Below are 14,140 nucleotides of genomic sequence, written 5' to 3'. Positions count from 1 at the left end.
CGATTCAGAGGAAGCAACAGGCTGCCAAGAGAAGACACTGTCCTGATCCTCTTCTCTCTCTGGCCATGTCTGACTGTGAGGAGCTACCAGTAGGTAAGAAAAAACCAAGAGCATGTACTCTTGTGCACATGTGCATATACATCTGTGTTCAAGAGAGATGTATGAGGTGCGTGTCTGAGCATACGTGCTTGTGAATTGTTTGGATTTGTGTGTCTGCGTGTATGTTTGAGGGAGGGGGTCTCTCTTGGCCCATCCTGTTTTAGTCTAAGCCCTCCACTGGGACAGCTCACCCGGCAAGTATTCAGCTGCAAAGAGGAGCTGGTTCAGTTTTCGGGCCCTTATATGGAGACTTGGAGCGAATTCCTCCTGGTTTCATGAAAATAATGCTGACTGACTCTGCAGAAGTTTTATTCGGAAAGATGTGTGGATACAACACAGCACTGCATGTGACCTTGCTGTTCCAGGGTTGATGGGGACAAATGGTATGAAGATGTGTTGTGTGTGTATGTGAAGGTGTCTGCCTGTGTATGCGTGAGAATGTCTGCATGGTGTGTGTGTGTGTGTGTGTGTGCAGCTAAGCAGTAAGTAAAGCGTCATTTCCCACAAATGCAGCTCAGCTGAGAGAGAAGATTATGCGCTTACTACCGCCGACACACCAACAGAAACAATCGGTTATAAATAGAAACCCTTGTCCCCTTCTCCTTTTCTTGTCTCACTCACTCACATTTCAGTCTCTTGCCTCTTTCCTTTATCTCATCTCTCCCCGTCCTTTTATCTCCTCTTTTTCCTGTTTCCTTTCCTCTGGGACTCAGTCCATGCATGATTCCCTTCTCAGATGAATCAACATGACTCAGATGGAGGAAAACTGTATGATGTTGTCAATTAAAGAACCTGCAGCTTTGGCAACAACTGCCAAGATTGTTGTTATTGCATTTGACAGGCAGCTGACCACACCTCCATTATCTATCGTTTCATACTCCGATGGATTTGCCAGATTCCTTTTGAACTAAATCACAGTCATTTACTTATTGGCACTGGAACGCCTTAAACTAAACAATCTGAAAAAATGACACCGTAGCTACAGTAACTTTCCAGCTTTACACGACATTTCTTCCCGCACTGTTTAACAACAGTTAAACCAATATTCTACCTTGATATATTGCCTCCATTAATCTGCATCACACTGAGATAACTATTAAAATCCAACACGATGATGTATCAAAGGGGGACTTCTGAACAGTTTTAGGCAATATTTAATATTTTTATTTAGTTAAAAGTTAAACAGCTTTATCAAACTGTACGTTTTTGTAGTTTGTGTCTTCCTTTAAACAGCACTTGTAAAAATAAACTGTGCCAGTAAGTGACAGCGAGCCAGTATCCACAATATACCAGGAGCGTGAGACTGAAGCAGCTAAATGGTAATTCAGATATGATTTTATTTGATTTATTGTCTGCCAGAGTTGCATTTTAATGTTTCAGTACCAAAGTGAACAGTCTTTATTTTAATACACACAGTCAGTTCCCTGCACTGACTAGTCGGCATTGGAGAAAATAAATAGCAGCAGTTCAGCATATGTCCTGCAGGGGGCGGTCTTAGCATATTATATGAATGGTGCCCCTCATAGTTGGGTGAAGGAAAAGCACAGGGTCATGACAAGTGGGAGGTTGAAAAGGATTGAGTTGGGAATACAAAGGGAGGTGAGATGCAAAAGTGGAGTAAATTAGAGATAACACAAGAAGGGAAATGCAAGGGGAGTAAGGAAGATAGGAGGTAATAGGGAGACATGGGGGATAGATGAAGGGGCCGAGGAGCTAGGCGGAGGCTGTCTTCAAGGAGATCAGTTCAGCGAAAAATGAAAAGCAGCGGTGGCTGCTGTGTGTCACAACTGAGACTTGTGAAGGCATCAATGGGAGCTAACACGTTTTAATGTGACAGAAAATCATCCTTTTGCCACCACCTGCAACACAGAGGCTGTACATGGAGACAATGTGTGTGTGCGCGTGTGCGTGTGTGTGTGTGTGTGTGTGTTAGAGTGAGTGTGTCAGAAATGCAGATGAAGATGGTATCATGGCCCGCTGATGTCAGCGCTCCATCTGTGCCCTGAATTTAAGGACAAGTAGCTTTTGCTGACGTTAAACCTATTCCTCATGTTAACAGACCAGCTGGAAATGTGTCATTTGACACACAGGTTTGAGCACAGTCACCTGCAGTTTTGTGTGTGCATGTGAGACACAAGTGGAAGAGCATGACTTCATCAACCCATGCATTAGAGTAAACCCTGCAGCAGACACCAGATTTTCCTCAGCAGAGTTTATTTTCGGCTGTATCGATCGGGGATCTGAGTTGCTGTGACTTTGCAAGGAACAGGAAAGGGACAAGAGAGTGCAGGAAGAAATGTTTGATGCAGGAAAATTAAAAAAGAAAGCAAAAAAAATTACAAGAAATGTAACAGTATATATTTACTGCATGTCTGTGTTGTACAGAGAGAACGAGTAGAGCAGGGTTCTTGATTGTACATGAAATGGGGGAAGGGTTTACATGGATGTTTCAGTGGCCAAGTCAGATGTGATTAATGTTGTCGTCGCTTGAGAGAACACACAGCCCTGCACACTCGGAAATACATAGTGTGTGTGCATTTAACACACCATAGCTCTGTTGTATTTTCATGGTTGTGATAAGGTGATATTAGGTCACCCTCCTTTAGATAAATGGACTATTTTCACAGTAGTAGAGGGTTGACAAATTACAATGTCCCCCACTGACCTGCAAGGTGCTGCTTTTTGCTTTTAATGACCAGCATCAGTCTTTTACTAGATTCCCATGGACTGCATGCAGTCAGTCCTGTTCTACTTCTGTGTCCAAGTTATGCATCATTAACATATAGATGAGATGTAGAGAAGTCTGTGTGGTTTGTAACTCACGTCTATGGCGTCATTAGTGTAAAGGCGAGGAGGTCAGGGAGGGAGGAAGGTTGACGCAGAAGGCTCCAGTAATACCCACTATATGATTTGATATGGTGCCATGATGTTATAAATGTCATACTTTTGTGCTGAATAATAATGTAGGTCCCCTTTACTGGCACAATATCCATGTCAAAAAGACTGTTCCTCTTTCTGTTCATCTGCTTTTTTTTGCTTGCCTCCCTGCTCATCTCTTCACGTCAGTCCTCTCAAAGTGTCTGCTCGTGTGCTCGCTGAAATTCTAATCCTGCTCTCTGCACATATACAATATCTATTGCATGTCTGCCCACTCCATCCTGGAAGAAGGAGCCCACCTCTTTTGCCTTTCTTGCAGTTTCTTCCCCTTTTTTCCCCCATTAAGGACGTCTTCTGAGAGTCTAAGGATAGAAAGTGTTGTATGCTGTACAGACTGTAAAGCCCTTGGAGGCAAATGTGTGATTTTCGTCTATATACATGTATCAGAATGACTTGACTTGACTCTGGCGGTTCAGTAAAAAGTGACTCTGTCGTCTCTGAAAAGCACATTGTAAAGATAAAGTGCTGTGTGTGTGGGAGTTGGTTTTGGTGGAATAGTTTTAAAATGAGGTCACACATTGAATACTAGGGCTGATCCTAAATATGGAAGATGAATACCATTTATCTATATTGCTGAATTTCATCTAAAGACTAACTTCCAGAGCTAGGCTAAGTATTTCTTTTGTCTCAAGTGTTACATTTCAAGTCCCAACCGTTGCAGAGTAAAGAAAAGTTACAAGAAAAAGCCATGATAAACCATGTGGGAAAAGAACAAGAAAAAGTCAGCAAATAATACCTGGCTGCAGCCTGCGGAAGAGAAGAAGCTGCTGGTGAGTTTGCGGCCTCAGGGGGGCAGAGCTCCACCAAACCCACATGAGAAGACATACATGTAAAGCAACAAGCTAATGTACCTTCACTGGCTGGGGTGCCTGTTGCAACTGGGCCGGGCCTAGCAGTTTGTGAAATAGTAAAACAAAACGCATAACGATGCAATAAAATGAAGGCAGTGGGCATTTATTGATCATAGTTAAGATTAACATATGTTTGAAAGCACCGCCCCTCCAGCATGCTGAGTGCCCCAAAACAACAGGAGCATGTTGGACCCTTTGACAAGTTGATGTATAAGTGGCATGTCTTGAGTATCATTGTGTGAAGAGATAGGACTTAAGCTAATACATTTTTTTTATTGTAGTGAGATCTCCAGGATGTCAGTGAACATGTTGTAAGCTTACAAGCCGTGAAGCCTGTCAGTCATTTCAGTCACCCGTGACAGTGATTTGTGTGAAACATATGATTGGCAGTGAAATTGGAGGTTGTCTGTTGTTCTTCTTGCTAGTTTGAGGAGCGAGAGATGCGAGTGCAGAGAGCACAGTGCTTGTTGCAACCGCCGCGGTGTCCATATAGCTCTTTGGTTTATTGTTGGTCCTTTTTTATGTAATTGTCTGAGTTTTGTCCACTTTTATGATTCATTCTCGTAAGGATGTACTGAGGAAGGTGGTTGTATCTTTATAATCAGTTGTATGCACAGACTAAAATTATGGTCTATATAAAAGGAATTTATTGTTGGTTTGGACATTTGCATGCAAGTCTTGATGTTATTCCACTATAGTTGACATGATAGTGCAGTTTATTTTGTGGCCTAAAGGTGATCTTTGATTTAATAGTCCTATCATTCAGGCTTACATTACCATCAGAGTATATTTTAACTGACATAGCCTACTTTTTACTTTTTATCTAAGTACAATTGTACACAAGTAATTGAGTAACTGTCCTTTTAAGTAAGAGTACATTTACTTGAATAAATATTCTAGTGCTTTTTTCAAGTCTGCGAAATGTAGTGCTGTGATTGTTAAACACAGAAAAGAGGAGCTAGAGTAGGACATGTAACGCTGCTCCACAGCCTCAGGATTAGGAGATTTTTACAGCCCAAAAGCAGATTGTCCTCGGCTACACTCATGTGCAGTCTCTTTCTCTCTCACATAAAGTCTGTCTTGACAAGATATCCATAGAGACTTACAGGGGATAAGACTTCTTCTTTTCAAGCCTCAGCCACCAAACACTTTCACTATCATTCACACTAAAACCAGCTTTGTTTATCTTTAAATGTCTGTAGCTGCAGCATCACATCAGGGCCTGTATTTTCAGATTCATTTTAAGCAGATTCATTTTACCCGTATAATGCTGTTATTGAAAAGACGCATTGATCCAATTGTAGGGTGAGAATCGGTGCTGCTGTTAAAATCTTTAAAATGTATTATTACACTACAGTGAGCCTTGCAAAATACATTCCCATGACCTCTTTCTCTAAAATTCAGAAATGTTGGTCTTAAAAGATATCACAGAGTCTGGCAGGGGATTTCTACATGCATAATACTCTTAGAGGCCATGACCAAAAGACTGCACTAAAAACACGAGTGGTGACCCAGTTTTCCTGAATCATAACGTCATTATTTTTCATTGCTGCTACTTGCTTGGCTCGATACACAAGTGCACTTTTGTGAATATAGCTCCCATTTGCCTTCATCCCATATAGCCTTGATTCTCTGCACTGATATTACAAATGATGTTATTCAATCTTTATTGAATGCTTTCTTTGGATACTTTGACAAAATATGAATTATTATTACATAATATTATATCTAATTTCAGAAACAATAAAGTACTGATACAGGTTTCCATACAGTAGAATATTCTGAACTGAATTTGTTTTTCCACGCTCATGGCTTTAAAAACCTTTATTGAACATGATCAGTGAAAACTTTCACTGATCATGTGAAATATAACTCAACATTTAATTGATGGATTGACAAAACATGTTCATAGTTCCCAGACGATGAATCCTAATCCTCTTGCGTCACCAGCAGGTTGACATTTGTTGTTCAGACTGAAATGACTCAAAAACTGTTGGATGTATTGCCACTAAATTTAGTGTAAACATTCATGTCCATTCCAGGATGAATTGTAATAAATGGTGACTTTTCATCTAGCTCCTTCATCGGGTCAAAATCTCAGTTTGCTGGTTATTTACAGTTACTTCTTACAGTCACGATAAAATACTGTTGGCAGGTGAAAGGACGGGTGATTTTCTGGGATGAATTACAAAACACGGATCATGTGGTGGGTTTTAATTCAGCGTCTATGTTGCTATGAGAGTCCTTATATTCTGCCTAACGCAGCTTGTGACGCAGAGCTGTGAACAAACCATTATCACTCTGTTGGATTCGCCCCCATTGAAAGTAGGTCACATTTCCTCCACATAATTTATGATGATAAAAACCTTCAACAGCTCTTCTTTACAGGTTCTAGTTGATGATTGTGTCCTTGTGTTGGGCTAAACATTGATAAGTATAATATCTATTGAAATTACTAACCCACAGTCCGTAGGCTGTCCCTTTATTTTAGATTCTTTCGGAGAATAATGTCCGATGTGAAGGTACCAGAGTTCATAATTATGTGTCGTAAAATGGGTTTTCATCTGGACACCGCACCTTACTCTCGGTAAGTATGTTTTACAAATGACAGGTTATTTTCTCCAGCAGGAAAATGATGTACTTTCAACAGTCACTCAGCTGATTTAGTCTCACATTCAATCTATCTCTGCTCTCCTGTCCAGGAAGGTATTAGAAGGAGGGAACCTCAGTCCGTCACAGAAAGAATTACGTCCTCTGCTGGTCGGGCCTCTTCTCGCCGTCTAGGGGCATCAATATCACAGCTGCTGATACCAGATGTCAAACTGTCACGCCTTGAGAATTAATCTTCTTTTTATTGACCAAAAGCCAAAGATAGGATAAGATAACAAAATATATAACAGTAATGCTCCTAATAGGGAAAGTCGGACATTTAAGTATCAAGAATAAAGATATACTGTAGATTTAAAAAAAAAAAAAAGAAGTAGGACAGGTTTTCAGACTATACAATAGATATAACACATATAATGTAACTTACGTTAAAACGATATATAGTGTACAAAGTATACTTACTCTGATGTACTTAGTTACATACTGAATACTTCTTCCACCTCCATAGCATGAATATCAATAGTTTAGAAGGAATATCAAAAGTCAAAGAAGTTACTTAAGTGATTAATGATGGCATGAATGTGTGGATTCTTTCAATAGTTGTCGAGACAAAATGTTATGGGTCTAAAATTAGTATCAGCCCTACAGTCTGCCATTGTCACTTGTACTGTGAGACAGTGAGTTGGCAAAATGACCAGGCTGTTGAACTCATGAGCTTCATGGGAAATAAATGATTAAAAAACACTTATATCATCTTTTACTGTTGGCTCATCCACCTCTCCTTGGCATGCGCTTTTATTGGGGGACCTTTGCTACCTGCCTAAGGGAGTACTATGTTTAATGTTTAACTGTTTAGTTAGAGCAAACCTTCACGCAACTTCCTGAAACGTTTTCATAAAGATGTGCTTACATTATTTAGCTGTCCAGCTTGACAGGCTGTAAATAATTTCATGAGTCCCCTGGCTTTAATTGAAATTCAATGTTCCCATGAATCATTAAGACCATAGGTTTGGATAAATTCATGTTGTAAAGCACAAAACAGCCCGATAATGAGGACAGGCACACAGATGGTGGCTGGATCATAGAGGATTGACCTTGTTTCTTCCTCAGCTCTGGATTTGAGTGTTTATAATCCTGGCCCACTGACAGACTGACTGATCATCTGTGGATAAAACAAATGTCAGCAGTTTCTTTTCTTTTTTTTTTTGGTGGAAAAAAAGAAAAGAACAACCGGCTCAGTTTGAATATGACCTTCCAGTGCCTCCTGAGAGCCGCAGCTGTAGAAACAGCGTCAGAAGGCCAGGTGAGAAAGCAATGGACCCTGATGTGAGGCTAAGATGCTCTTCAGTCTTGAGCAAGACACTGAACCTCTGTCAGCTGTATTATAGTAAGATGGTTGCATGCACTCACACTTAATTTCCCCTGAAGCTGCCCTACATTTACAAAAAGCATTCATCGCTCTAAATGAAAGTACCAGTTATGTGCTTTTTACAACATATTATGGAAGTTACAGATTGGGCATCATTTTATACACATTTACCTCAAATTCAGCCTGACATGCTGCATGTGGAAACCTTTGGTATCTCCATTAGAATTGTAAATACATTAGGTGTGACCAAGGCTTGGTCCTGCAACACATTTGATATAAATGGAAGTCGTGTTGATGGTGAATTTAAGTTAAATATTTACTCTCTTTTAGCTCTGTTTTGGTCTCCACCAGCTCGTGAGGAAAAAATCTGTCTCTGTTGCGGATAAATGCTTCTTCATTTTACTAGCTGGCTGCTACCGTTTTGTGCACAGTCGGTAAAGTGGATTTTTAGAGATATTTCTCTGAAAACAGCTGCAGTGAACCACAACTGTAAGGACAAATTGCATGTTGCAGTATTTTCTAGTAGAAGTGTGACTGATATCCTCACACTCTGCACAGCACTGTCTTGTTCATATTGTGTGTGTGTGTGTGTGTGTGTGTGTGTGTGTGTGTGTGTGTGTGTGTATGCGCCCTCTGGATTTACTGATGGGTGGTGGAAGGAGGGAACGATGGGGAGGTGTGGAGAGGGGAGGGGCTGTGGAGCAGCAGCGGTTCCACCACCTGCCACCCGCAGGGTAGGTGGGGTTTAGGGACCCATGGGGGGGATTTTGTGGGGAATATATTCCAGTTTTAGCTGCCTCTTCTCACGTGAGCATATGAGTAGAGAGACAGACACACAAAAACCAGACCTGGCCCTAATCTAGATCCCAAATCTGTCCCAGAATAAGATTAGCAATAATCTGAACCCCTTCAGACTAAACACCAGTGTGACTCGAGGTCTTCAGAACAAAAACACAAAGGATGTTTACAGTGTGTGTTGCATGCACTCTGGGAGAGGAGCTGCATGAAATTCTTTTCTGTATCTGAATCAAAACACTGGCTGTTGTGGCCTTTTGGTGGTTAAAAACACCTGAAATATGATTGAGATTTCTGAAATATATGCAAAGGCCTTGATACATTTAAACACATTCTAGTTGTAAAATGATTAACTGTAGTTGCAGAGAAAGAGAAAAAATGGTGTGAAGGTCAGCACATCTTAATTTATGTGTGTTTTGAAATAGTAATATCCTTGTCATTTTATAAAACAACTATTGCAGTGTTCAGTTGCAACATTGGTGTACAAAGAACACCTTGTTTTTTTCACATAATCCTGGCTGCAACTGAGTGTGGTAGGGGCTTGATGTCATTGTGTAATAAGTGAAGCAGAGTGTGTTCCTGAGGGACAGAATACAAGGGCTGAGGTCAAAAACATCGAGGCCTTGAACCTTACAGTGGTCAAACGTTATAAGGTGCTTCACTGCATCCTTTCATCCTCCTGTTAAAGGTCAAAACTAGCCGGGTCACCTTTCAACCTGATAGGATTTTAGGAGAGATACCTGCACAGAAAGAGCTTCATACAGACGCATTATATCACACCTGCTGTGCCACTATAAAACACTGAGAGAAACAATGTATGATCCCTTCATGGTCTCTCCCACTGCTGTCTTCAGAGCATCCCTGCCTTTGTGTTATTTTGTCTTGTGATCTAGCAAGAAAGGGGGGAATGTTTCACGTATGAATATAGGCCACGGACTCTTTAGGCTTGTTATTTTTCCCTGCTAGCTTGAACTATAAATAATGCACGTACAAAACCCCCAGTTAGAATTTTTTTTAGGGTATCCCCCTTTTCTCCCCACAAAACTCCCACCCTGCTCACTTTTTAATTTGGTCCTTCTCTTTGTACCACCCACCCTCCTCAAGCACTCTCTTTTTCTTCTCCATCCCCCTCCCCCTCCCCCTCTATCCCATTTATTTCTCTCTTTCCTCAATCCCCTAGTCTCCCTTTCATTCTCTCCCCCTCTTGTCCTTGTTTCAAGGATCTCTCTGCCTCTGTGCAGTCTGCAGCGGGGCAGATAAGCCAGGCAGAGGACTGAACGATAACCATGTTTAGCCACAGCGGAGATCCCCTGGCAGTGTTCAATTTTGAATGTTTGGCTGCGGGAAATGACAAGGAAGATGTGAGAGTGTGGTTTGTTGTGGTGTGTCCCCATGTGACTCCATACCATTACAAACAGTATGTGTATGTGTAACTCTGTATATTGACTGACGGGGCCGACAGTGCTTTAGTCATTTTTGTAACTAACCCTTGTTTTGGCTTCCTTCATTTGTGCATTTTTCACATCTGCTATACCCTACCTCTTCAGTTCAGTTCAGCTTTATTGTCCCACTAGTGAAAATGATGTATGCAGCCAGGATGAGCCAAGCACTCCACAAACACATCAATTATAAAAACAAGAATACTCAACACAAATCAGACGATACAAGATCTCGTTTAATAGAACTTCCCACCAGTAGTATTGTAAAGTGCAGAAGCAACAGACGATAGCTTATGATGATAGCTCCTTTCCTTTTTTATTTCATCTTACCTCTTTTGTCCTCTCCTGTCCTCTTTTCTCCCGTTTTCTCATTTCTACTCCTTTCCTAACCTCTTCTGTCCACTCCTCCCCTCCTCTCTCCCGTTTTCTCCTGACATCTCTTTTGACATCTCCTCTTATTTCCTTTCCTACCTTGTCCTGTCCCCTTTTCTCCTCTCCTCCCTCTCCTTTCTCCTCTTTTGGCTCTCCTCTCTGTTCTTCTATAAACCTACCTTGTCCTCATATCTTTTTTCCTTTACCTCCCCCCCTTCTCTTTCTGTCCTCTCTCCTCATTTCTCCTCACCTCTTTTATCCTTTCCTCCCTTCTCATTTCCTCTCCTCTCACGCCAGAGGAGGAGGATCTCACCGACAGGCCCAGCCCCCTGTGCTCTGACTCGTCCCCACTGTGTGACAGGGGAAGGCTGGGCTGTCCCGAGCATTATCTAAACACTCACACACACACTGACACATTTACACGCACACACACACAGTAACTGCCTATGCCAGAGCCTGCGCTCTCAGCTCAAGCACTCTTAAAGCTGTTTTTCTGCTGGAGATCAGCGAGCGCTAACGACACACAGCTGCCTCTGCAGAAGACAGAAGGACAAGAGGAGAACAGAAGGAGGGGAAGAGAGGACAGGAAGGAGGAGAGGACAAGCAGTGGAGGAAACAAACCCATCAGCAGCCTCCTAACTTCTGTCTCCGTGTCTCTCCGGCGGTCCGGTGCAGTCATTCTTCAGCAGGGAGTGTTTTCTGATCTAGTTCAGGACTTTTTTTTGTTAGAAGGGGGTGAAGAAGAAGAAGAAGAAGAAGAAAAAGGGTTGGAGTTCACATGACATAATCGGAGTGAATGGGTTGCCATGGTAACTCACCCAGGGAGCCTGACCCGTGCAGAGTGAATGGAGGGATCGCCTTGGACGCCAAGTGAACGATAAACTAACAGAAGGGAGTCACCAGAGAGACGGGAGAGAGAGAAAGGGGAGGGCGAAGGAGCTGTGGATAAACAGAGGGAGCACACAGGAGCGGAGCAGAGGTTGAGAATGGAGGACGGCTTTTCCAGCTACAGCAGCTTGTATGACACCTCATCACTGCTACAGTTCTGCAACGGTAAAACTAACTAATCCTCCCCTCGCTCTTCCTCCCCCATCCCCTCTATTACCTCGGCTGCATGTTGTTTCTCTGGACTTGACATGTCACCAGCTGACTGGCTAAACTTGACACCAACTAGGTGTGTGTGTGTGTGGGTGTGTTTGTGTGTGTTTGTGTGTGTGTGTGCGTGTGTTGCAGACATGAGAGCTATTTTAGCTCCATCTTTTAGGGCTTTGGTGAAAAAGGAGTTCAGCCAGTATCTTAACTCTGTGTCAAACTAGAAAACATTTGATTTGATAACATGTAGACTTCGGTGAATATTTAAATCTCCAACTCCAGAGGGGCATTTTACGGAAAAACTGTCGAATTAACAGGAAGTATCTGGAATCAAGGGCAGAATAATGTCAACAGTCTTCGTGAGCCAGCAGCCATCAAGAGAGCTAATAAACAAAGACCAGCTCACAGCAGCTGCCCTGATTACTCTGGTTCTGCTTGATGGGATGAGGGGTATGTTATGAACATATTTCTGCCCTGTTTGCTGATTGTGATCAGCTTGCTGAATGACTCAGAACAGAGACAACAGAACAGGACATTATTGCTCATGTTGCTTTGCTGCACTAATGTAATTTATTTGCTGGCAGAGGAAGAATCCATACTTCAGGCTGCGAATTTTATGGGTGGGAGAGGGTGACTCAGGGAAAGAAGAGAAGAAGCATGACGCACCAGTATGACATCAGTTTAGGATTTATTTCCAAGAAGCTCTAGTTCCTAGTCTACCCGTATGTAAGATGTGTCTCCTAATATTAAGAAATACCAAAACTACTAGACTAGGCTTAAAAAAAAGGTCCTACAATGTTGCATACGTGTATCTCAGTCCAACATGTTTTGGGGATTTAGATTTGGTTTTTAAATGAGTGTGTTGCTCAGTTTGATGGTACCCTCTCTGCCTGCATACTGATAAACTACAGTTAGTGAGCCGCCCTACACAAAGGGGATTATCCCCAACACAATAACTAGTCTCTCTAATAGAGACTACTACCAAAGGGACTTTAAACAAAGCTGTAATGCGGATTTGAGCTCCACTGAAACAGCTAAATAAAGATAGCATTAAATATATGTCTCATATGGAGAAGAAAAGTCACCTCCTTTAAGTGTGTCATCCTCATTGTTTTTAATGTACATCAAAGATGTTTCAGTGTGCACTTTGCAATTGTAGTGACTGTGTGGTGGGTAGTGAGTGCAAGCTATCATTGTTGAAACATAGAGGAGTAACATGATTGCCGGTGGTGGATAATGAAAAAATCAATAATATTTACTGTGCTGCGTAAGCACTCGCAGTCGATGGGATGAGGGGAGACTATTGTCTGAGGAAATCACAGATGTGAACGCAGAGGTGTCTCCCGCCATGGATACTGGGCACCTCACTACTTTCATGAATCACTGATGTGGAGAATCCAGTTAAAAGCTTTTATCCCGTGTGGATTTCCCTCATTGAATTTATAGCAATCAGAAAAGAGAAATTGCAAACAAAGAGAAACGGAAGAGTAAGAGATAGTTGAGATATAGATCATGCAAAACTGAAAGATGTCCATAAGGTTTTATATTTTCAGTGTAGAAAAGAGTACTGCACCTGGGCGGCTTCTCTTTGTACATCAAGTCCATGAGTGACTGAATAAATGCTAAATTGGCTTTATTTCTGATAGTATGCAGATCACTAGTAGCAGGGAAACAGGAATAAGTAATACAAGTTGTCATGGTTAGCATGTTAGAAAACGAAGCCACCATCCAACATGCTACAATAATAAGTGCTGATATCTGATAAGTGAGGCAAGGTAAGAGAAGTGTGTGTACACCTTCTCTTCTCACGTGTTGTATTCCTGTGTAATGAGCACAGTGCTGATAACGTCAAGGATAACAACTTAAAAACCGATGCAGCAGGTGTTGTACAGTACCAGAATAGCAAATGGAATTTAGGAATGAGGAAATGACTGACCTTCTAAAATCTCACAAATTACAGTATGGTGGCAGACAGTATTTCAGAGTTGCAATACGTGTCACCCTTGAGGTTCAGCGTTATGGTGACAGGTGAGAGAAGGTTTAACCACTTCTTTATCTAAATTTGGACTTGAATTCAAACTGCACTTTGTCCGCTCAATCTGCATTAGTCAACCTGTCTTTTAAGTCCTTGTTTTTTTACGATTCCCCCTTGTGCTTCTTGCCATGTCATTACCAGCAACCACAGGGAGAGCCTGCGAGGTTGTTTGGAAACCTTTACAATGTCATGTTTCCTCTCTGAAAGGAAGTCGATGAAATAAGATGTGCAGCTTAGCTGCTGTTGCCACGGATTTTCCAATCTCCAACCCCGTGCTTTCTCTCTCTCTCTCACACACACACACACACACACACACACACACACACACACACACACACAAACTTAGGCAAGGGCGCAGTGTCTTGTTTGTTGTTCCAACAGACTGCTTAATTGGATGAGCCTTAGTTAAGATGGTGTGTGTGTGTGTGTGTGTGTGTGTATGTAAGAGTATACAAGCTACAGCGATAGGGGGTGCTTACACATCTGCAGGACCTTTTTGTGTGTGTGTGTGTGTGTGTGTGTGTGTGTGTGTGTGTGTGTGTGT

The 14,140-nt window shown here is 41.9% G+C and overlaps 1 protein-coding gene across 9 annotated transcripts in view; it reads left to right on the top strand.

Moving 5' to 3' along the window:
• Positions 1 to 14,140, top strand: part of eml1 (EMAP like 1) — a 46,666-nt gene continuing 32,526 nt past the window's right edge. For 2 of the 9 annotated variants that reach the window (XM_031848096.1, XM_031848093.1), the window contains exon 1: positions 10,854 to 11,522. In XM_031848096.1, the coding sequence (XP_031703956.1) occupies positions 11,456 to 11,522 (67 nt within the window). In that variant the 5' untranslated portion in view covers positions 10,854 to 11,455. Of the gene's footprint in view, positions 94 to 10,852; positions 11,523 to 14,140 lie in introns of those variants that run through there. The other 7 variants (XM_031848099.1, XM_031848095.1, XM_031848098.1 and 4 more) reach the window with 6 other exon arrangements.

Source organism: Anarrhichthys ocellatus, unplaced genomic scaffold (genome assembly GCF_004355925.1).
Source record: "Anarrhichthys ocellatus isolate YVR2014 unplaced genomic scaffold, GSC_Weel_1.0 scaffold7, whole genome shotgun sequence".
NCBI classification, from domain to species: Eukaryota; Metazoa; Chordata; class Actinopteri; order Perciformes; family Anarhichadidae; genus Anarrhichthys; species Anarrhichthys ocellatus.
This window is presented reverse-complemented; position numbering and strand designations above follow the sequence as displayed.